Source organism: Mus caroli, unplaced genomic scaffold (genome assembly GCF_978045245.1).
Source record: "Mus caroli unplaced genomic scaffold, Mus_caroli_1 scaffold_16, whole genome shotgun sequence".
Taxonomy (NCBI): Eukaryota; Metazoa; Chordata; class Mammalia; order Rodentia; family Muridae; genus Mus; species Mus caroli.
This window is the reverse complement of record NW_028227271.1, coordinates 62,694,744-62,719,901: the sequence shown is the minus strand read 5'-3', so window position 1 is coordinate 62,719,901 and position 25,158 is coordinate 62,694,744. Positions and strand designations below refer to the sequence as shown.

The 25,158-nt window shown below is 40.8% G+C and overlaps 1 protein-coding gene across 6 annotated transcripts in view; it reads left to right on the top strand.

Moving 5' to 3' along the window:
• The window catches only part of Oxr1 (oxidation resistance 1), a 407,724-nt gene that overhangs the window by 322,846 nt on the left and 59,720 nt on the right, over positions 1 to 25,158 (top strand). For 4 of the 6 annotated variants that reach the window (XM_029469691.2, XM_029469693.2, XM_029469696.2 and 1 more), the window contains one exon: positions 22,486 to 22,568. In XM_029469691.2, the coding sequence (XP_029325551.1) occupies positions 22,486 to 22,568 (83 nt within the window). Of the gene's footprint in view, positions 1 to 14,224; positions 14,515 to 22,485; positions 22,569 to 25,158 lie in introns of those variants that run through there. The other 2 variants (XM_021182911.3, XM_021182910.3) reach the window with 1 other exon arrangement.

Here is a 25,158-nt window from a genome sequence, read left to right as displayed (position 1 = left end):
GGGCACTCTGAGAATTGTGCCTTTGTGGGCAGCATCCTTAGCCTCAACCTAGGACATTCTAGGAGCATATCCTTTCTTTAGCAGAATCTCCAGGCTTTCCCTCATCATCCCTGTGGGTAAGGTTATCAAACTTAATAAGTAAAATGAGGAGACGCCTGGGTAAATTTGAATTCCAGACAAACAGCAAGTGACATTTTTGGTTTAGGTGTGACCCATATAAATACTGTTTATCAGAAGTATATTATTAACTGGGTTCCTGATCATCTAGGATTCTTAGTTGAGAAGACAGTGAAATATTGCACTTGAAAACCCTTGCATTATGTGTCTCAGTAAGTCAAAAGAGAACACACAGGAGGTTCTTGACAATCCACCTAATGCTATCTCCTTCCTGGGATTCACTGGCCCTAGCCTCCTAGTTGCACAGGGCAGCTTTATGACCTCCTTAACAGACAATGTGAGTTATACTTCAAACAGTATGTGAAAACTCTTAGTGCAGTGCGTCTCACAGAAAACAATACATCTTCATCGCCCTATCCAGTGAGTCTTTACAAGACATTGTTGTTGCTGTAGTAGATCAACACACTCTAAGCTCCAATTGCCCTATGGTGCAGCACTCTGGATTTTCAAATGAAAGACACACACACACACACACACACACACACACACACACACACACAGAGAGAGAGAGAGAGAGAGAGAGAGAGAGAGAGAGAGAGAGAGAGAGGAGAGAGCCTTATATTTAATATGCCCTAAGCAGCTCAATGGCGGGGCCACTCTCAAACTTCCATGCAGCTAGCACATTCTCCCCTCCAATATTCCTGAATTATTACTTACTAAAACCTAAATTCCATCCTGGTTGCCCCAGCCTGCAGTCCTCCTGGGCCATGATCTGTGAGTATTATGTGCTGGCTGTCTCTTCATTATGCACTTCCCAGGCCTGCTCTTTCTGCTCCCCCAGCATGGGGCTTCTGTCTCTCTTTTTCCCTCAGCTACCTTACCCAGGAAATCTAAAGTCCAGTCTCTGACTCACTGCCCAGCCATTTGCCACTGGCAACTGTATTTACCAATTAGAACCATCTGGGGGCAGGGACCTGCAATGTCTTACATGCAGGATTCTCATGGAATTTGGGAACCCATAATGCAAGCATTAAACCAAATCCATAACACATTGTCATGTTTATTCTTCTCTGGAGTATAGTTTCATTATCAGGACAGAGACCCACAATAGACATAGCAGGAAGCTTGTAGTGACTCTATTGGTTGGGCACTGGAGTCATCTGAGAAGTTTCTTGCTGGATATCTGGAGCCAATGACAGACAAGCCCACATATCATGGATCTATGTGTGGCCAGCATGTGGGGCTTTTCAAAACTTGTCAGGTGTCCAAAAATATGTAGCAACAGCTGAGTGCCTTGGAGAAAAGGTATCATGTAATAATTGGTGCTCTAGTAATGAAGAGAAGGAAGATAGCCTAATTCCTTTTTGTTTGGGGCTGTAGAGATCTGAGTGCCAGGCTATGTTCTTAATAAGAGGGAAAAAAATCTCTGTCCTCATTGGAGTACTATGAAAAGGCAGGAAATAAACAGGAGACATTGTGATCTAATTTGTTAGTCTAAAACAGTAAAGACCGGACAAGCAATGATCAAGCTCCTGAGAGAAGGTATGGAGAGCCCTAATGAGAAAGGAAATTGGAAAGAAGCTATGTAATCTCATAAGGTATTTCCTCAGCTGGCAACTAAAAATACCAGAAGCAGGAATGACACATGACCAGGTATAACTCAAAATCAGTGGCAGAAAACTCGTCATTGAGTGTCAGCAAGGTCGTAGCCTAGTGGGAGATTTTAAGTAGCTAAAAGAAACTCACTAACAGGGCCATCACACTGTAACACCAAACAGACAGGACAGGAGAGAATCTCTTTGGAGGAAGCTGTACAGTGTTTACATTTTAAATTAGAAGAGCAAAGTTTAATTCCCCTTGTGTTTTCTTCTTCAAAATCACTAATAAGGTAGTGGATTAAGAACAAAGGTGCTAGGCTACAGAAATGCATAGGCTAAGATTAGTGAGGATATGCACACAGGATACCCACAGCTACTGTACATCAGTGCAAACACCTGGGTGGGTGGGGGGAGTTCCTGAGAATTTTCATATGTGGCCTTTGATAATGCATTTGGAGGAATTATGATATATCTGGGAAACATATCCTCAACCTTGTACCAAACTTATGTTAGAAATTTGTGTTGTATTCAGATCTCAACGTGCCATCCTTGCTGTTTCTGAGAGTAGGTAAGTGAAGGCTGGTTCCCTCAAGGTAGATCTGGGCACCTAGATTCACTTGCTAGTAGCACTTAGTACCTTGGCCACTTCAACTCCTTCCTCCTCTCTCTTCCTCCTCCTGTTTGAAGCAAGGGCTAAATATGGATTATAGGTTGGCTGTGCCAAGGCTGACGTCAAACTCACAATCTACCTGCCACAGCATCCAAGTATTGGAACTACGGGTATGTACCACTTCCCTTGGTTTAGATCCATGTAACTTGTAGCATGAGGCTCAGCCACATTTCATAGCTGGCATCTTATACCATTATACTCATCTGCCATAAAATGCTGAGGAAAAGGAGCAGAGGCCCATTAACTACAGCTCTTCTGTGATGGGCCTGCCAACAATGGACATCATTTTTGCAATCCATCTTGGGGTAAGATATCAATCTCCTGAGAACTCCTGACCAAAGGGAATCTGGGAAACACTGTGTTGGTACGTCCTTAGGAAGATAAAATCATTAGTGACAGCTAGCTGGTCTCCATCTGGGTGATGGAAGCTCTCTGCCAGACAACTGTGGCTGGGTGAACAAGCTGTGTATACTAGTTTTGTTTCCTGTTGTTATGATGAAATACCCAGATGAAAGTAACAGTCCTGGAGAGATACAGTCCATCTGTCTAGAAAGACATGGCAATAGGTATGGAAGGTGGCTGGAGGAGAAAGCTGGTTAGTCACAAGGCATGCACATTCAGGAAGCAGAGAGAGAGAGAGAGAGAGAGAGAGAGAGAGAGAGAGAGAGAGAGAGAGAGAGAGAGAGAGAACAGGAAGTGGGGCGGGACCATAAAATTTTAAGATTGTCCCTAGTCCCCAGTGACCCACTGCCTCCAGTGTGGCTATACCTTCTGAAGGTTCTAGAACCTTCCCAAATAGCTCCACCAGTTGGAGACTAGAAACACACTAGCTTATGGGGAATACTGCACAAATACCAACTTTCTGAAAATGATGTTAAATTGGAATTGAAGGATATAAGTACATTGTAGGCTTGAAATAATTTGAGGGGTGGAAGACAGTGATCATTTGAACTCAAAACTTTAATTTCTTTTACATGGTCAAAGACAAATCTTCAGCTCATAAATTAAGTCATCATCTAGTGGATTCAAACTTCTTTAAAGTAGTCAATACAAGGTAGTCATTGTCAGCCTCAGGAGTAGTTTTATCTTGTTCCTTAAAATTTTCCTAACATTTGATTCAACATCTTCCTGAACATTGGAGGTGGATTTGTGGCTGATTTTATCTAAAGGGACATTAAAATGGCACTATGTATGATGTAGTAGATGATGAGTATGGATCTCAGCAGGCCAGAATAGATCAACAAAAATTTTCTGAAGCAAACCAAAGTAAAGACTATAAGGCCTTCTGGGGTCACAAGTTCTTTCACAACTTGTCATCCTGCTGTGAAACCCACAGCAGCCACAGGCAATAAATGACTGGATATGGTTGTGTTACAGTAACATGTTCTTTAGAATAACTGTTGAAGGCAAGACTGGATCCATAGGCATTAACCAGTTCAGTTCTTGGTATATAGAACAATAGCAAAAGCCAGAAGACAATACATCTAAATTTGTTCACTCCAGAAGATAACATGGCGAACACTGTCTGCATTATCTGGCATGTGCTCTTACTCAGAGATTACCTCCCAGATAGGTTTTATGTGCTCTTGTTTTACATAAAAGTTGAATTTCAATCGACCAATCCTTCAGAAAAGCTGTAGCTGCATTTAAGCATTAAGAAGACTCTTCTTGGCACACAGCTGAATAACCATGGCCATCCTGGCATTTCACCAATGTTTGGGTGGACCAGGGAGAGGAACAATTAGTGCCTGCGTGAAATATGGATGGGAATTTGATGTGTCAGCACTTTCTATGGGGAAGCTCTGGATCCTAATGGCTCAAGTCTTAACCCAAAGGGAGACACTCTGTACTTCCCTGGCCCTTGTCTATCTACCTACCTTTCTGGGTAAGCTAGGTTTCAATTACAGCATTAAATGAACTTCTAAACTTCAGTAACTTGTGATATAGTAAATTTCTTGATTATATCTTAAGTTCTACAAAATGACTCAGGGCCAACATGCTGCTTGTGCACCATCTAGAATATGTCCTGTATTGGGTGCTGATGCAGGAACAACATTACTCTGGAGAGTAAAATGCTCGTTTTTCAAACACGTATATAAACCATATGCATAATTTCTTCTCCATGACTGCGAGAATTTTATAATTCAATGTATGATTGCAGTGAAACAAATATATAAAATCACTTGGAAGAACTGTGTTTAAGTGGCATCTTAAACTTGCTAATAGTTTTTAAAAATGCAGATTCATGAGTTCTCACTCTGTAATCCGAGAATTGGTGTGTCTGGGTATAGCTGGGGAATTTGCTTTTTAAAAAAGTTCTACAGCTGATTCTCATTATCAACAGGAAGTACTGTGAGCTATAGCTTTTAATGCAGAGAAAGGGGATTTAAGATTACAATGTCTGCAGTACTTGACTGGACTAAAGAGGAGGGAACAAATAGCTCAGAAGTTCACTTTGTATGGTATTTATTGAGAAAACATATTTGCATGTGTCCACATATTATGCTGTGTGTGTTAGCTGGGATAGTTCAACCCAGTGTCCTAACAATACTTGGCTTTCTCTGTATATTTTAAGATTCTCATCCCTATCCTTTCCTTCATGATTGCTAGGAAACTAGAAAACCATAAAAAAAAAAAAAGTATAAAGTGACAGCCAATCAGTCCCTGTTGAGTTCATTCAATAATTGTCACCATGGTGTTGACACTTGAGTGCTTAGGTAAAGAATGGGGTGGATGAAGTGCCTTGCTTGCTTCTCTTGTGGGTAGCCATAGCATCAGCTTTACCTGTACACCTGCTAGAGTAGCACAGACTGCAATTTCGAATGTGGATGTATTGCTGAGTCTGCTCATTTCTGGGGAGATGGGGAAGTAAAAATAAGAAAGAATAGCAGCAAGTGGTCAGTGCCCGATTCACTGAAATCAGAGCTCTCAGGTTCCTGACAGATCTTTACGGATTCACTGTCCTGCTTTGGGTTTCTTTTCCTGTATGCTGTCATTTCTGGTGCGTTCACCTGACATTAGCATCGCTCTCAGTGGGGTTTATATCAGAGTGGTGGGAAGCAGGGCCTGCCCCTTATGCTTAGGAAAGGAGGCTGTTCTTTCCATGTTCAGTCCTGCCAGCTTGTTGCTCATGCAGCATGGCTATGTGGCATGTTGATAAAAAGAAAAATTGACCTTACAAGGCACGTACATGCCCTGGGAGAGATGGATGGGCTTGAAGGCAGAGTCTTGTTTTATTGTTACATTCCAATGTGTCTATGGCTGAAACAACACCAGGTTCAGATTCAATCCATCTCCATGACTGCCTTCCCTGAAGGGGGGATATAAAGGCTTCAACCCTACAGAGGGAAACGGAAACCTGGCTTTGGCATAAGAGGAACAGAGTTAAGTTCTCCTCAAATTATAACTGTTGTCTTGTTTATGGTCTTCATTCTGTTTTCTTTTCCTCATTTAAAAAAGTACACATCCCAAGACAGCAGAATTAATTTTTAATAATCCTAACCTAGAGAATCTCTAAGTATAATTAAATATCATCATATAACGAAAATATCTAAGTGTCTAAAATTAACATTAAAATAAGGTGCTTAATATCTCACAACTGTCTTCTTCAGCTTAAGGCATAAGTACAAATATTTTATTAAATAAATACAGTAAGCTAGAGCAATATGGAAAGACCTACTGTATATCTTAGAGGAGAAAAAACAGAGGTTGGGAGCACACTATAGCTGTGGATGGCACGGGCAGACACTCACTCTACTCCAACCACAGAGAATCAGCAGAAACCTGCGCTACACAGGGAATTAGAATGTTTGCCTGCACAATAGAACATTCCTTCCTGGGGATTCTGAGCACCTGGCTCCGAAACTCCTTTGTTGGGTTCTCACAACTGTAGGTAGACATGGTAATATTCTTGGCACTCACTCAGGGAGCTGAGTGAAATTGATCCAGAAGCCCCGGAAGCTGCCTCATTCCAGGGATCGAGTATTTAAGGCTGTAATTATGTAATTGTAATGATAACCTTCAGGAGGTTGTAAAAATAGTTCAGAAATAATTCTATGTTAAGTGGATGTGAATTGTTGTGACCTGGGTTTTAATTATAAATTAAATGGAATTGCAAGATCCCCATTTTGATTCACTCACATGGAAATGGTCTTCTGACAAGGGTGAGAACTAGTACTTTTTAATGTTCAGAATTAAGAACAACAGTTATTTGGTGCATAGTAAGGATGATAATGATTATTAATGCAGGGCAGTGTCATCAGGTCCATTCCCATTCTACTGAAAGGCCATATCAAAGCTTTGATGTTGTAATTATAGTTACAGCTAAATAAGTTATCATCTTCCCTTCTGCTACTTTGACATATTGGAAGTCTCCTATTTGACAAGGAGTGTATGTGTAGTCCTTTTTTGTGGACATAGAAGCACTAGGCTTTGAATATTAAAAAAGGGAGGCGAGAAGAGGAGGTTTAAAAAGAGAAGAACAGTTAAAGTCAAGGGTAACCAGGGTTTGGCTCTGTACCAAGCTAGGCTGTAGCTTAACTGACATGTCTTGACGCAGCGATTGTGAAAGAGACACATTCTCTGTTCTTAACGCTTTTGAAACATCTCTGCCTAGTGTCTATCTCATCGGTTCTATCAATATTCCTGCTTCTCCCATCAGAACTTTGAGTGCTGACATTTCTATGCCACAATAGTTGCCAGGGACATGGTCTGACTTCTTGAGGGTCCAGTTCCTTTCTGTGCTTATTAATGTGGCTTGCCTTCCTTCTGATGAGAGCGTGAGCTGCATTCTACTGTCCTGTTTAAGGACTCACCATGATACGCACTGTGCTCGGGTGCTTCAATTTGAGGGGGAAGAAAAGTCTAGATTTTTCTCAAAATGGTTCTGTCATGCTTTCTGGTGAAATCCCATTTCTCCTCCAAGATCCAATAATCTCATTGGCATTAGAAAGTATTTTGAAAAGTAATGAGCAAAGCAAAGGATCTATTCCTAATAGTCTCACTGAGCTGGGTAGGATGCTAGGAGTCTTAGGAATAGAAAAGCCATGTGATGTCAGCTCTACAAAAAAAGATAATAATAAGATATGAGCTTGAACTGGAAGGGCCTGGAAATATGTGACTGACCAATAAGGGTAGGAACGGAGGGAGGATCACAAAAACATATTAACCAGGACCGCATCAGGCAAGGCAAACCTAAAAACCAGGCGACAGTTTCTTTAAACTATAAATAACACAAAATTACTAAAATTTGAAAAGAACCAATGTATTTTAGAGATACGGTTCTCATTATTTTCAAATGATTGATTATAAAACCTTTTGGTATAATAATTCAGAGTGATTTTTTTTTGTTCCCTCACCTTTTTCTCCCTAAGTTCCTATTTTTAGTCAAAATTATCTTCATTGATGGGTTAGAGATTGAGCTTAGTGGTAAGTTACTTGCTAACATGCACTAGAGAAACACAGCTTGATCTGCAGAGAGCTGAAAATAAACAGAGGTCATTTGAAAATTTCCTATTTAAGGGTAAGTTGGTGATATTATTTAACAGTAGATACTGCAATTGCTGTTTCCAAAAATCAAGAGAACAATGTTTCTTCTAAGGAACGTTGTCCAGGTGTGTGTAGGTGGGTGACTTTAAATGTTGGGGTATCTGGGGAGCTGTTGTTTAATCAACCAATAATCTCAGTACACACACACACACACACCACTGCTCCAGTCAATGAGCAATATGCTTTCCATGAGTTTTTTCACATCATAATTTTCAGTAAGTAAATGTCATATAGTTGAGGACTCTTGGAACTCACAACACAGCTCAGTAGATTTACAATAAATTCATTTCCAAAACTGTATCACCAATGAAGTTCCTCTAACATGCTTTTGTATTTAAAAAAAAGCCTTAAATATAAATAAATTTAAGTAAATTGGTGGCTACAATAAACTCCCATTTGTGCTTTAAGATCAAAAGCTACATGTCTATGTACACACAAGTTCTCACCAGTGCACATTCATGTGTGGATGTTTTATGTATAAACACACAGGATTCCTAGAAGGATACCAAAGATGCCACAGACCCTTGATTTTACAAAGAGGTGAAAACTTACCACTATATTGCTTTTAATACTCCTTGAATTTTTGTATTATTATGTGCATTTCCTCTTTCTTTAAAAGTGTTAGTGAAAAGATGATATCAAGGAGACAGGTATCACTAAGCAAAAGACAGTGTAGTTCTCCTTCTAAAAGCATAAGATATGGCTATTGCATTTGAGACTTAGGGCAAGAGGGTAAAATTTACCTCTCTGACTAGTGCAAATCTGTGTTACATCATCAAAAGTAACTTTTTCCTCATTAAGTATTCTGCATATACATCATAATTATTTTTAAACTGAGCACACAAAATGCCGATGTAATTAGTGATGCCTTCTCTGTCACTTTATGTCTATGTATGTCTATGTATGTTGTATGCCACATGTGAGTGAATAGGTACCCTTGGAGGCTAGAAAAGGGTGTCAGGTCCACTGGAACGGGAGTTTCACATAGTTATGAGATGACCGATGTGGGTTCTGGGAGTGGAGGAGGAGAAAGCTTTCTTAGCTTCTGAGCCATCTCTCCAGACCTTGTATTTGCTTCCCATACAATTACTTAGTACATTGATCAAGATGGTAATTGTCATAACAAAGTGATAAAATAACGCCTTTACTAAGGTACTAATATCCTTATTCAGGTAGTCATCTACACTCATGGAAGTTGTGTGTGTGTGTGTGTGTTCACACATTTGTGACAGGAGAGGAATTGTTCTTCAGGAACTATACACTTTTTTTTTTTTAAGACAAGGTCTTTCAGTGGGACCTGTGACTCCTGAGTCAAGCTAGACTTGATGGCTAGCAAGCTCCAGAAATTCCCCTGCCAATGAAAGCACTGGGATTAAAAGTGTGTCACTGTGGCCCGCTCTTTAAATGGATGGTGAGGACTGAACTGAGTTCTTCATGCTTATATATCACACACTTTGCCATCTCCCCAGCCCTGGCTCCTGCTTTCTTATTAGATCTTCAGAGGGATGGAGTCCAAAGGACAGAGCGGTTAGGTCAGTTGCTTCTCGTGGCACTACTAGTAGTGAGGCCTTAGGGCCTGTGTCCTGAAGGCAGTACTGCATTCTGAGCCATGTGCACTGTATCCCAGTGACCTTAATTGATATAAACATTACCCTTGCAGAGAGAGAATGGTTTGCACTCTTTGCAGAAAGAACTAATGATTAAGCAATACAGCATTTTCTCTTAAATACGTTTTGACCAGCCCTGAGTAACAGCAATTTAACACTGCACAGTCTCACAACTTCCTACAAGACAGAATAGCCTCATTGAAATATTCTTTATCTTATGAAAACATTTTAATAGGCTATGTATGCACACTATACAACAATAAAAATTCAGTCTCTCCCACTTAACCTAAGTTACTTGTGCCAGAAAGGAACAAGTTACCTCCCCCGCCCCCCTACTTTTTCTCCTGTTGATACAGGGAATTGAATTGAGGGCCCCATATGTTGGGGAAGTACTAAACCATTGTGCCATACCCTCATCCGTGTAGATACACTGTGTGTCTGTGTGTGTGTGTGTGTGTGTCTGTGTGTGTGTGTGTTCAGACACTGTCACAAGTAGTGGTCCAACCTAGCTTTGAACTCATTTTGTAAGACAGACAGATTTTTAACTTTTTAACTTCCCATCTCAATCTCCCAAGTAGCTGACATTAAAATCTTTAATCCCTAGGCCCACAAGTTTCTTATATGTTCTAATAAAAATTTTTATAATTTGTTCCATAAGAGGTGTTCTCAGCCTTGTTTTCCACATTAGAAATTATATATGTGTGTGTGTGTGTGTGTGTGTGTGTGTGTGTGTGTGTGTATTTAAGACTCTTTTTACTAACCATATGAAGAAATCTTTTCCCGCTTTGAGTCAGTCTTGCTATGCAGCCCAGTCTGACTTCAGCAATCCTCCTGCTTCAGTTTCCCAAGCTGGTGTTACAGGCAGCTAGGGGTTCTTAATTTCTGAATACATACCCATCTTATTTCTTTGTTTATTACCATTTAAAGTGTTTTCAATATTTTGCTATAGTAAACCAAAAACCACCATTTCAGACATAAATAGGACCTAGCATAAGAAGTTTTGTGTTTATGCTTACTGAATTGAAAGGTATATAACTTTTAACAAATGTGTATAGATTCTGTGAATGCCCTTTGCAGAAACTACCATGCTGTATGCCCACGTACCTGTCATGTACAAAAATCAGCAGTTTTGCTGTCACCAAAATGCCTTTAAACTCCAGTATTCTAATCAAAGAAACTGGCATTTATCGTCTGCTAACTGCATTTCATTGACTCCAAGCAGGAGCTTTGCTTAGGTTATCTGAGCTTTGGGTATCAATGCTGAGAGTCCAAGAACTTAAGATTTCTTACATCTTTCATTTTACTTTAAGAGTTAGAAGGCTTTAGCACTTATAGTTGCTTCTTTGAGCCATGTCGAGTTCACATGTGTGTTTGGTATGAGGGAACAGTCATGGGGCTGCCAGTCATTCTGGAACTGTTTGTTGCAGACAGTAACCTCTTCTTCCTACCCCATATATTAGATGGCTTTGGCATCCTTGTTGAAAACCAATATGTTATACAAAGTTTACTTCTTAAGGCTTAATCCATTTGAATTGATGTATGTCTATTTTTACACCAATATACAATTTGTAATTTTATATTATCTTTTGAAATTGGGAGATAAAAGACCTCCAACTTTTGTATATACTCAAGTGAAGTATGTCAGCAAAGAAACTTAGATACAGACATGGTTACAACATTATTAATAATAAGCATAAAATCAGGAAAACCCCAAAGCCCATCATACAAATGGATAAATGTGGCCTCTGTCCATGGGAGCATTATGTGATATACAGATATATTTGCAGCATGAGACAGGTCCAGGGGTGATACATGACGTGAAAGAAGCTAGGCCTCAAAGATCAACAAGACAGTTTCCCTCTGAGATGTGTGCATCCCTCTGAGATGTGTGCACAGCACATGGTATATTAGTGCTTGCTCATAGCAGCAAGTAGAGCAGGAAGTCAACTAGGAGGTCTGTTTTCACATGATAGAAACATTTAAAGACAGTTTTAATGGTATTTCTACAATATGTACACTTAGAACAGGTGGATTTTATGATGTGTAAATTAGATGCCAGCAATGATGCATTAAAAATGAGGTAAAAGGTAGCCTACAAACAAACATGGTAGACAAGGAAAGTTTTTTAAGGGCAACAGAAATTTATGTTGCTGACTTAGGGTAAGAGAAGACTCACAGGCTGGCACATCACAAACAATTGCCAACCAGACCAAGATCAAAAGGAGAGTTTAGGGGAAGGTAGGGACAGGAGAAAGGACCTCTTTCTGAGTCAAAATATAGAAAGGAACTCATATAGAAAGATAAGGAGAAAAACTGAAGAAAAATGAGCGTTCATATTTGATGGCCTATGTATGATTCTCTGGGTCCTGTAGAAGATAAAGTAACATTTGGGTGATAAGCTTGGTACTTCACCAGGATGATGACAGTTCAGATAACATGTGTAGTGCACAGGACAGAAGGTTGACTGTATAGAAGTATTAGGGTTCATCTGAATTTAAATCAAATGTGTAAAGCATTCAGTCATAAGGTATACAATCAGTATGGTATACAGTTTGTCCAGCAGCTCTGCCTTCTGTGATACAGATGCAGAAAAGGGGGGAAGGGGCTAACTTCTTGTAAAATTGTACTTGAAGCAGAAGAATGCAGATTCATACTGTTTGCAAACGTGGGTATTAAGAACTCAAACACTATCTGCTTATGCTAACCACAAAAGCAAGTACATTTAGTGAGACAATAGAAAACAGACTCTAGAAAAGTAATTTAGGTTTATCAAGGTTTTTCTTTAAACATATTTTTGAAGCATCCTCTCTTTCTGTCTTCCCCTCCCTCCCTCTCCTTCTCTATCCTTCTCTCTCTCAACTTTGAGGCATCTTAGTAGGATGCTCAGGTTGGCTTTGGACGTTTAGTGTCGCCTTATGTTCTATTAGAGACAGGACTGCAGGCCTGTGCCTACCAACCCTGGCTCACATGCTGATGCTCTGAGAGAACTCAGGGAGGTACTGAGCTGAGTAATGCCTTCTCCTGAAATGCAAGTCTCAGATATAACCAAGACAAACTAACCACTGTTCTTAGGATGTTAAAAGGAAGAAGTTACATTCCTGGCTGGTTTATGGATAACAGTCTAGAAGTCCAAAACAAACAAGGCCAGATTTTATTGGCAATGCCCCCTTCTAGTTACAGACTGTCTTAGCTGTGGATTCTCATGTGGCAGGTAGGTCAGAGCTCATGGCGGCTGTATCTACGAGGGGGCTATATCCTGGTCAAGAGGGCCTCGACCATGACTTAATGACTTCAGTAAACCCTCCTGTGGGGATTAGGGTTTGAGCATCTGACTTGGGGTATCACAAACACTGTACTTACAGCACCTAACCAATATGTCCTTAAGAGATAGAGAAGGGGCTGGAACAGATTTAAAACCAAGCAACACTTCTGAACATACGGATGCTTGCTGAGAATGCAATTTTGTTGGCCTCTTTGTCCTAAGCACTGTAAATTAGGCACTCTGGGGAGGCTGCCCACACAGTCTATATATTTAACCAGATATAAAGTTGATGCTGTTGTTAGGATCCTGAAGTTTATTCAATCAAGTGAGAATTTAAACTGATAATGGTGAAGGCATGGGGGAAAAGCTGGGTCAAAAGATTTAAAACATTGATCAGAGGGCAGCAGCCCCAGAAAAAATTATCGTTAGTACTTCAGTAACTGGGCAAATAAGTTCCCCCATTTTCTGGACTCCATTGTTCAGAGTTCTTAGCCTTTTAATGTCCTAAGCAATTTACAACTTTTCCTCAACTACTTTAAGGAACTGGAGATTAAAAAAAAAAATTTGCGGGAAAACTATCAAAAGTATAAACAGGTATAAAAAGAATAAGCAGCTCTCCCAGGAAGGAAAACTGAGTAGTAAGCATATGTGTCAAAACCTACTGATCTTTTGCAAATCTCTTGTTTTCCACCTAAAAGGTGGATCTGTTCATCAGAGCCCTCACTGGATTGGATTCCTGCAAAAACAATTTAGCATTAGCTCATAAACTCACAGCGAACCTTACACATGGACACTGCATTATTTAAACTCTGACTGCAGTCTCAACATTGAAAGTACCCATCACTTCACTCTTAAAGATTGTTTTAAAGGTGCAAGGTTGTATATGATTTATCCGCTGCGGGCCCGCGGGGCTCCGACACAGACAGACAGACAGACAGACACACACACACACACACACACACACACACTCACAGGAGTTTCCCACACCTTTAGCAAAAACTTTGCTGGGCTCTAGAACTTCTGGTACGCCTAGCAGTGTGTCTAAGCTGACTGCTAGCCCCACGTCGCCCCGGGGAGAAGGCTAGGGGTTCCTCCCTTCCGCAGGGGTCCAGAAAGTCCGGCTGGGTCCGGGACGGGGCGGGGCAGGGCGGGAGGGGGGAGCCGGCCTGCTCCACCGCGGAGGGGCGGTGGGGGAGGGCGGATCGAAACGGCGCGGGAGACAGAAAGGTCCCGGCGTTTCTAACCTTGGGTCCATCCAGGAAGAGGAGTCATGCTTTGCTAAGTTAAGCTCTGCCCCGAGCGGGGTGCGGCAGCGACTGGCAGAACTTTTTGGAAACTTTGTGCATCCTGACTCCCCCGACAGGGCGGCCGATGGTCCGTCCCGGGCCGAAGGAGGAGGCCTGGCCCGCGCCGGTCGCCTCGAGGCGCGGAGCCGCCGCCCCCGGCTCGGCAGGCTGGGCGGGCGCTGTCGCGCGGCGGCCGCGGCCCAGAGAACCGAGGCGACGGGCGGCGGCATGGACTACCTGACCACGTTCACCGGCAAGAGCGGCCGGCTGCTGCGGGGCACGGCCAGCCGCCTGTGGGGGCTCGGCGGCGGCGGGGAAGCGCGGCAGGTGCGCTTCGAGGACTACCTGAGGGAGCCGGCTCCGGGCGACGCGGGCTGCGGGCCGGAGGAGCTCCGACCGCCCTCGCCGGCCAGTCCCGAGGGACCCGGTGAGTCCCCTCGACCCCGCGGGGCTTCGCCTCCCGGCGCGCGGACGGGGACCGGGACTGGGGAGGCGGCGCCACGGGCAGGTGTGCGGGCGCGCAGGTGTGCGGGGGCCCGGAGCCAGGCAGCTGCGTGGTGGCCCTTCCTGCCCGGGGCAGGCGCCACCGTCTTGTCCCGATTCAGCGTGCGATCCTCCCCTCTCCTCTGCCTCCTCCAACCAGTTGTGACGTCCATGGAGTTGGACTTCCAGAACGCCGTGTGTGCGCAGCCTTTGCTTTGGTCAGTCGTTTTTCTTGGTGCGAGCCAGCTGCTAGGGCTGGTGTCCTAACTTTAAAAACAAAAACAAATGGTACTTTGTAATCGGAAGTGCTTCCCTCCTCTGGGAACCTACGTGAGTTTTGCACCCAGTGTTTGCTTGTGGCCGAACGTGAAAACTTTTCTCACGTATTTGTTTTGAACTGCAGTGCCTTCTCATCCACCACGGCAACTTGGGCTACTCTTTTTAAAAAGTTTAGCCGGGCAGTGGTGGCGTAAGCCTTTCATTTCAGCACTTGGGAGGCAGAGGCAGGTGGATTTCTGAGTTCGAGGCCAGCCTGGTCTACAGAGTGAGTTCCAGGACAGCTAGGGCTACACAGAGAAACCCTGTCTCGAAAAACAAAAACAAAACAAAACAAAAGCTATAATGGCACGATACCGATCCCTACGGAGAACTGTAAAGTGCTGCGTATGCATTCTGGTCTAACGCGAATGGTAGCTTTTCCAGCTTTGTTGGCTTTCTGTGGAATCAGGCATTTGTGTATATAGTTTTTGCAGTTTGTCTTCATATGTTTGTGGGTGCTTTAAAGGTGGCTAGTTGAATTGAGCAGTTCAATTTTAAAAGCAGAGAAAAATCACAAAATACATAAAATTTATCCATAATCCCGCACCACTATTTATTATGGAGCATTGAAATAATGAGTATTCATCACTGGGGGTGGGTATGTAACTTATGCTTTGAAGAAACTGGACCTTTAAAATCTAGTTTCAGCGTGTACCTTTAAATATATCTTTCTTTGCTCATTTTGTCTTCTTTCATTAGAATTCCTGATTTCTGTTCTTGAAATTAGAAAGAACAAAAAGTGTGTGTGTGTGTGTGTGTGTGTGTGTGTGTGTGTGTGTGTGTGGCGGGGGTGGGGGGTGGGGAGTAAATTTGTAAAGTTATTGGCTGGATTAAGAATAATTTTAAAGTTGAGACCAGGAATAAAGAAATATACTTGAGAATGTTTGAGTAAAAAAAAAAAAAATTAATGAAATTCAGTTTCCTACTTGAAGACAGTTGCTATTGGTCAATCTCTGAATGGGTTACTGCATAGTATGTAGACTACCCAGCTAGAGATGGATATAATTGATGTCTAACAGATATGCACAGACATACAGAGCTTTCATTTTTTAAAATACAGTGAGCACACCACTAGATCTGACTTAGTCTTCAGATCTGCAGCTTCAGGAGCTATACAAACGTCTCTTCTGATGAAACTGCTTATGAGATCCCTGTCCATTCTAACGCTTGTGCTGCCCCAGAGCTCACAGTTTAAAGAGGCCCTGAGAAGTCTTTTGGTGGTGTGACCACAGTAAGTGGGTGGACCCGTCCTAGCTTTAACTTGTGAAAGAACTTAGAAAAGTTACCAAATCCCTCTGGGCCTGAATTTCCTTGTGTGTGAATGTGGTTGGATTAAATGATCTCAGAGGTTCTCAGCTCTGGAGTTTTTAACCATTGGGAGCAAATCTGGTGACAAAGATAATCGAGACAGCTTGGGAATAGCATGCAGCAGTTAAAAACATCGCCTGTCTAAAGTTAAGAGGCAGAGTTCTGAAGACTTCCAGTGAGCGATTGCTAAGGCTAGAGCTGAGGCCGAGAGAGCCCCTGACTGGCGTGCACAGAGTAGGTGTAGCTCCCTAACATGTCCAGACTTTAAGGGGCAGCACATGTGCATTTGTATATAGCTGCACTTTTAAGATCTCTAAGCAGTCCTTGTTTAAAATAAGAATTTTCTTCTTTGGACCTTGCAGTTGGGTTTGGGCTGAGATACAGTTGTTCTTGCATCTTTAGCTTCTGGCATCCTTCTGGATAGATTTTTGGTTTGTTTGTGGTTGGTTGGTTGTTTTTTACAGCTTACATTTTTGTATACCTGTCCTTTAAAAATTCTTGAGTCCTTTGACTCCTGTTAATGCCTCCTGTTAAGGGATACATACATTCTTATAGGTTGTCTGCAGTCTGGAGCCCTCTTGTTGTCCAGATCTTGTTTCTTACTGTGTCCTGTTTTAGTACTGATGAAATGCTGAAAGAACACTTAGGTCGCACATTCTGATTTTACACTGTCTTCCAACAGCCCGGTTACTGGGCTGCCAGAGTTCTAGCTGCCTGACTCCTCTCAGGGCAGGGCCCTCATTTATCGGTTTTTAGCGTTTGCTCACTCTTGAGTTAAATCTCTGTAAGAAAGTGTTCATTGAGGCCCAGTGGAGGCATAGTCAGGGTGCTGATCAGCACCATTGTTCCCGATAAGAATTACAAAAGAGACAGTATAATCCTACCTGCGATCTGATTGTAAACATGTACCCACCTTGCACATGCTTGCTGTTGTTAGCTTTCATGGTATAGCCTTTAAAAATATTTACTAAATCATATTCTACTAATTAAATACAGACCAATGGCTTTGGCAAGTTTAAGGTTTTAAATTAATGAAAGTATCAACTTTTGTCAAAACTCTCTTATATCAATTCTGTCTTCCCAGTTGATGACAGGACTCTTTAGATAGCACCATGTAAATGTTCTTCTCATTTACCTTGTAGAACCGAAAACGCTCTCATTAACTGTCCTGATTTTAAATTCTCAACCTCTGGGAGTGTAGCAATTGATCAATCATACAATCAAACAAAAAATCAAAACAAAGAATTCAGCTGGATGTTTACTTTAAAGCTCCGCCTCTATCTGGTTCCTATATCAAGGTTGGGTTTGGAGTGGCAGAGGGGTGTGGTTTATTCTCACAAATATCTACCACATCCCAATTCATTATGCCTCTGTTAACTGGCCTTGTCCATCTTGGTCCTTTATGTCCCCCCTGGATGGGAAGATCATAGGGCATAGCGGAAGTGGGAGTAGTAATGGAAGCAGTTTTGCTAAATGGTGATTGTCGTGTCTGTAAGTTCTGACCTCAGTAGTGGGCCATTGCTGTCTTTAATACTGTCCAGCTGCAAACCGTTGAACTGAACATTAAGGCATTTATTACACATTAGTGTTATGTGTAAGCATAGAGCTGATGAAAAATGATGAAGTAAACGGGGCTGTGTCGGTCATAACCCAGAGCTTTTGAATGATGCCATCCTTAATGCTTCTGCTTCACAAATGGAGTTTAACTAGCTTTGTTTTGTTGGCTTTAAAAACTTGGGTAATGTAGCTCTTCTCTCAGTTTCCTAAAGTGTTTATTGGATTTTATATTTGTCCTTTGGAAGTATAGAGCTGAGGTAAAATGGTTCACGTAACTGTCTGAGTGCTTAATTTGAGGAACAAACAAAAATTTACATTTTGTTGCCTTGAATTTGAACCACCAGGTCAGTGAAATAAATTCTGTGATAGCCCATTATGTATGTTTGCGCTCCTTCACTGAATGTTTTCAGACTGTAATTGGCAGCAGGTAACTGAAACCTGCTGAGGGATCGTGATGCTAAGAGGAGCGAGCCCTCCATACAAGGCCTTTTTGTGTACTGACCAGCAGACTTATCAAAGTGGCTCCTCACACTTTTAACTACATGATTGGTGCTCCTCTAAGAAAGGGGACATGTTTTAAGAACAGGTACAGATGTCAGAGATTGCTAGTTTTAATTTACTAGCAATCAAAAGAGCAAAATGTGAATCAGTATAATTTAAATATAAATATATAATATTATGTATCAGTTATATATCAATATAAAAGTATAAATCAGTATCCATAAGACAAAGATTAACCTGACTGGCCGTCCAGGATAAACAGCTATTCCTGATCTTATGAGTGAAGAGAAAACCTCTGTAAGATAGCAAAAATAACTAAAATAACCACTGAAAAAGAACCCTTATTGTCCTTTAAGACTCCAATTTCAAAACTCTTATTTTTTTGTTTAGTCGAATATATCTTTATGTGCCATGTGTGTGCTTATGTGTATACATGATTCCTTGGGCACTTAAGTTCGTGTGACTGTGTGTGAAGGCCCAAAGTTGATGGTAGATATCTTCCTCTGCCTCCCCTGGGGCAGAGACTCCGTGAGCTCACAGGATCTTGCTACTCTGGCTAGCCACATTGCCTTGAGGATCTCCTCCTGTCTCCACTCTTCCCAGAGCTCGGGATTGCAAGTGGGCTGCCATGCCTGCGCAGCCTTTACATGGCTTCTGGGGGTAAAACCTCACTTCTCACACTTGCCAAGCAGCAGTTTTCTAGCTGAGCCACCCCACCCCCAGCGCTTCCAAAGGTCTGTTTGCAAACATTCTGATGCAGTCCGTAGTGATGGAGCAACAGCCTTATATATCGATGAAGCAATCCAGGTATGCACCCATCTCAGGGTCGCTGAGTGGAACGGCAGGTTGGGGTGTTTAGATTTTAAGGTACAGATTTTGGATTATATACTGAAACCTATAGACTTTGTAGCAATGGAAATGGTTTGTGGTATTTGTGATGTCCAGTATGAACGCTATTATGCAAATATGGCTAATAAGTATTTTAAATGTGATTTTGATTTTTTTAAAATTATATTGAGAAATATGGCTTTTGGATTTATAGCTAGAGTTTTTTATTTCGTATTTGCAGTTTATATTTTGCTGTGATGACTGACATATACCCACACAGTCACGTATACTGGAGTCAATAAATAAGATAATAGCTCATGATAAAGGAAAAATTCAAGGGTTTTTATTCAAGACTGGTCAGAAACTTTATTTAGGATCATCACATAGTCTTGGGGACCCTAGAAAGTGGATTTTTCTGTAGGAAAGAGAGTCTAACCGTTTCCAGTTATACCTGGGTAACTGAACACAGGATGATGGAAAACTGACAAAAGGCTATGATTCATCAGACCCTGGGGATCAGACTTACTGAGCCACTGTGGATGACAGAGAACCTGATGAGCAATAGGAGGTGTTTAGGTGTGGGACATGGGTGAAGGGGGTGGGTGGGGTGGAGAGTCCTGTTAAGCTGTTAAACTGACTTAGCAGAATTCTAAACTGGATTTTAGAAGAAGAGCACATACAGGACTTTTTTTTTTTTTTTTTTTTTTTTTGGTGGAACTGATCTATCTATAAAGAAGCTATACATTCTGAAGACTGCACTTGTAAGTCAATTTAACCTGAGCATTCAGAGACTATCATTGAATATCATTCTTGCTGGAATCTCTTGTAGTGGAAATAAATGTAGAATGATGGCTAGTTAGAAAAGAAAGCAGATCTTAATGAAAGATCATACTTGTGTCTGAAGAGATTATCCCTTAGGTGCGCCTGATTTCAAAGCATTAGCTAGTTGGTATTGTTAGAATCTTACTCATTTTCAGTGGAACGTATTAAATATAATGTGAGCTGTTTCATCTGCCACTCCTTTTTATAACCTGGTATTTATTCATTATTTCTTTTACAATTTGCATGTTTATAACATTCGCAGTTGGTTTTATCAAGCACCATTTTATATCACTTATTTCAGATCAGTAGACCTTCTCCTGCACTGCCTTTTTGTTCTCACTTTGCTAAGCCTGCTATGGTTTATGTCTTGTGGCATTGAATGACAGTTTCATATGCCTGCAATTCAGCTCTTTACTTTTCCCTCCAGTCGATTTATTTGCTTTACATGCATGAATTATTGAGTAATTCTTTGATATTTCCTGCACAGTGATTTAACCTGGAACAAAACTAGGAATTGGTTCGTGGGTATGCATACACTGGTGGAGTAATCTTTTAGGACTAACATCTTTTCTCCAGGATTTGTGTTGGTGGAAGGGCAACCTGTGTGAGAGTCATCTCTGATCGGTGATACAGGAAAAAAGAAAGCTATAAAAGTGTCAGCTCTAACTTAATCACTGCGAAGACGTAGCTCTGTCCCTTTTCCTTTGGATGAAGGCAGTCATGGCTGTATCTGACATCACGAGAATGATCAAATTTATTTTATATTTCACCACAGGGAAGGCTATGAAACAATGCAATCACCGGAGGGCTTACTTTGCATTATATTTTTGGCTCCCTCTGTTGGCGACTTACGAAGCAACAGAAGTAAAATTCGATTTAAAATTTACAATTATTATAAGATAGTCTATTTTTTATCCAGAAAATTGTTATATGTTTCAGATATATACAGAATATTTAAGAGAATATTCTGATGGACAAAATTAACATTCTTTTTAAGAAATTTAGCATTTTGCACTCTGCCAGAAATACAGGCTAGTGCCAGTTTCCCTACTGACAGTATGTGGTTAAGCATTTAAATTTTCACTCAGTCTGGTACTTAGGAAAAGTTACATCATAGTGATTTCAATTTGCACTTCACTAGTTGTCTGTGAACCAAGTTCTCTTTGTCTTTTGCCCATTGTTTACATTTGACTTTTAACAGCCTCTCCACTTTGAGCTCCTGAGATGTTTGGGATACAGAGGTAAAGACTGGTTTTGTGTCTGCCACACATCTGCCCTGATATCTTTGTGGTATACACACTACAACCTTTATTTGTTTGTTTGCTTGTTTATTGGGTGTGTGGGTGTTCCAGAGATGGAGTCACCAGGAGTGGGGGTGGGCCTGTACCTGCTGAGCTATCTCATTGGCATATACTGCAGTTATAAGAATTATGGTGGTACTAGTTTAAATCGTGTCAGAATGTGTCCATTCAAATTAGTGGCTTGCCATACTCCAGGCCATTGGTAGGTACAGAAGGGAATTTGTAGAATGAAGCACACACATTGTGGAAGTTATAGTTTAGAGGCAGCGATTACAAACACAGATGGCAATTTTTAAACTATAGCAAATGAAGTGAAGATAGAAAGTTTGTAATTCATAGCAGCTGGTCTTGCTTATCAGGAAATATTGGGGCAGCTTTAACTGTTTCTAAATTGGCTTCTGGGGGGATTCAAACACTGTTTAGTATTATTTAAACTAAAATAACTAATTTGATGGTTACAAGTAAATACGGTAAATACGTTCTAATGTAGTCAAAGTGTCAGTTAAGTTCCGCCAGTGGGAGAACCAGGAGACCTGCATTTTTCCTAGATTATTTTAGTTTCAGAACTAATCTTGCTTGGAGAGTTGTAGTTTTAATTTTGGGTAAATCCAGTACTTTGCTCTGTTTACTATCTTACTTCATTCTGAGACTTCAGGAGAGTTCACGTTAACCATTTAAGATGTTTAGATAGGGAGGTGTTTTATCACAGTAGTACATGTGATCATTGTTACAGGGAGAATAGCTGAGAAAATTCACAAACACACATTTCAGACTGAAGCCAGCAGCTGACAGTGGCTGACAATAAAGGTTTATTTGTTTACATATTTTATGTCAGAGTGCTTTACATCTGTGTCTGCACACCAGAAGTGGGCATCCGATTGAGCCCTTCACAGGTGGTTGTGAGCCAACATGTGGTTGCTGGGAATTGAATTCAGACATTCTAGAAGAACAGAGCAGCCAGTGCTCTTAACCACAGAGGCCTGTGTCTAGCCCCTGATGCTGATCATAAAAGAGCTACGTGAAATACCTTAATCAACAACTGAAAAATAATTATCATTCGATCTAAAATGATGTATTTTTGTATAGAACCATACACTACAATTCTGTCCTTATTGCCTATAGAGAATTGTTCCTGTATATGTTAATGGATCCTTTTTAGATGTTAGTTAATAGTAATAACAATGATAATAATGCCCCTCTAATGGCTGTGAGCTCCCTCCTGCAGTTGTTGTCATTACTCCAAAAGGAAAATGTAAAGTGTTTTGCTTCCTTTTTCTTAGACACTGGCCAAAAGAAGACCCTAGACAAGAAAGATGGGAGAAGGATGTCTTTTCAGAAGCCTAAAGGAACCATTGAATATACTGTAAGTCACTTCGGCAGAAGCAAGCTATCTCTGTGACAGTCTTACCAAAGGCCTTTTCTGTTTGACTGCACCTGAGTCAAGTATTGTTAATTGCCTCGCTCTGAAAATCTGACTTTGTTGTGTGTTACTTTCGTTAATAATAATCCTTGATTCTTAACTGCATTTTATGACTTGTTTTTCTTACTGTGTTCTACAAAGACAGCATCCTGGCAAGGTAAACTTGATATTGACGATAACTCAGAGTCAGAATTCTATGCTGTAATAATTTTATTAGATTAGGCCTTTAGGAAAATAGTTACCTTTTTAAGAATGCTCTTAACTGAGTTCCCATCGGTGCTAATGTTAGTGCTAATGACAGGTGGGACCCTTACAAGCTAGGGCGAGTACTGAGTTACCTCACTGTGAAGTAGGGTTTCTGCTGTTCTTGAATCAAGCCTCAGACAGGGTTGGTGTTTCTCATTTCTGGTTATGGCAGACAGCTGAGATGACAAATAAGTTCTGGAGTGTGGCATTTTACTCACTTGGTTGGATGTAAACATTTTGTAAAACAAATCTATGAATTCAGATTAATTTTGTTACTTTGTATTTTTCTAACATTATAACTGTATTTATTACTCAGTATTATACTGTATATCCACCCACACATATATACTTTGCCATATATTTGCCATATTAAACATTTTCAAAGGGCTAGAAACTACATCTTTAGAAAGAATTAAATTAACTGCTATTAAAAATAGTTGGACTTTGAAGCCATAACAACCCTAAATTATGCATGTTTGTGCCTACATGGTTGGAATGAGCAGATGCATTCAAATAATAAAAGGATAAGTAATACAATTAAGTATATTCTTGAATGTTTAAACAAAGAATAAGATTTGAGACATGAAATATATTTTATGCCCTAAAGATGTATATGATATAGTTTTTGATGTCATGATCATGAACTATATAATTGTATTGGTTTTGAATTTAGGAATTTGCCATTCTTGCCATGTAATAAATAAGGAGCAAAAATAAAATGAGAACCATTTACTGTGGAGTGAGGGAAAGCCGTTAAAAACATGACATTTTTTTCTTTACTTTATGATTGGCTCTTTAAAAACTTACATATTGACAAGCGATCATATTAAACATCTAACAGGTCTTTTTTTAGATTCATTATTTTTCTTTTTATTCAACATGTCAAATTATAAAAGGAAAGAAATTTGAAAGCTAGGTAAGATATTGTTGTTTTATACCCTATTTTCCTATAATCTATAAAGCATGGAATGAAGTCTATCAAATCTTCATATAGCATGACTTTTCTATATTGCATACTTAGGCTTCATGGTTGGCATCGTTGTATGCAGTTGTAGTCCCAGCTCTCTGGAGGCTGAAGCAAGGCAAGTTCCAGGAACTTGGCCAAGCAATTTGAAAAATATATGTTATTTAGCTTAACTATAAATCTAATAGTATGTGGTATAAAGTTAATCATTATATTTTTAGGTAGCCTAAAAGCTAAAATCAAGTCATATACATACACACTGCAGTTTTAATCATAAAATTACTTTGGGAACTAGAGTGGGCCATAAAAAATGTTGTACATGCATATTGTCTGAAGATAACTCGGCTGGTAAAGGACTGGCATTGAGAACAAGGGGATTTTAGTTCAGATCGCTAGGACCTGTGTAAACACCCAGGCCTGTGTGTGTGTAGTCCCAGTGGACGGGAGACGGAGGCAGGCAGATCCCTGGAGCTTGGTGTCCAGCCAGCATAGCGTAGTCACTAAGCTTGAACATCAGCATACGATGGTCACAAAATACAACATAAAGAGCAATCAAATATGGCACTGCTCATTGACTTCTGTCCTCTACACATTCATGTACACATATACATGCAAACATATATGATCACAAACTCTTCATACACATTTATACACATACGTTATCATTTTTAATAATTCTGTATACCTTTCTACTAAAGTATTTTCCAGTTACTAAATCCATCGACATTCTCTTTCTGCTGCTGTTTGTCATCCATCCTTCCTACTCATACATTTTCTGTCCTTTGCTTTTTTGGTTAAATTTCAAGTGACCTGCAAACTAGTCAGCTTCATTATGGGATTTTCATACATATGCGGCATTCTTTACTTTATTCTAATTGGTTCCTCTTCCCCAAGCACCCCTTATCTCTTCTGGCTGATCCCTTTCCTTCCTCTAAACAGTTCCCCCTAGGTCTTCGTGTCACATGTGTTCTATTCACCCTCTCTTTGCCCTGTCCTTAGGATCCCCTCTCTCCTCTCTCACATGGTCTTGCAAGTTTCATGACCTGTGTGTGTCTCACATGTTGTTTCCCCGATCCTCGCTTCCCAGGTGCTTGCATTTCCCGCTGTCACTTCCTGTTGGAAGTTGCAGTTCTTCCCTTCCATCCAGCTGCAGCCCTGAGCTTCTTTGTGTTTCTCACATGGCTTTGGTGAGGGTATGTATATGCACACGTTGCAAGGTAACCCAGCTCCACGAAGCTGAAATTACAGACTGCTGAGCCATCTGCCTGGGGACCTCTGTAAGAACAGGTCAAGCTCTCACCCCATGATTAGTCCTTCTATCTC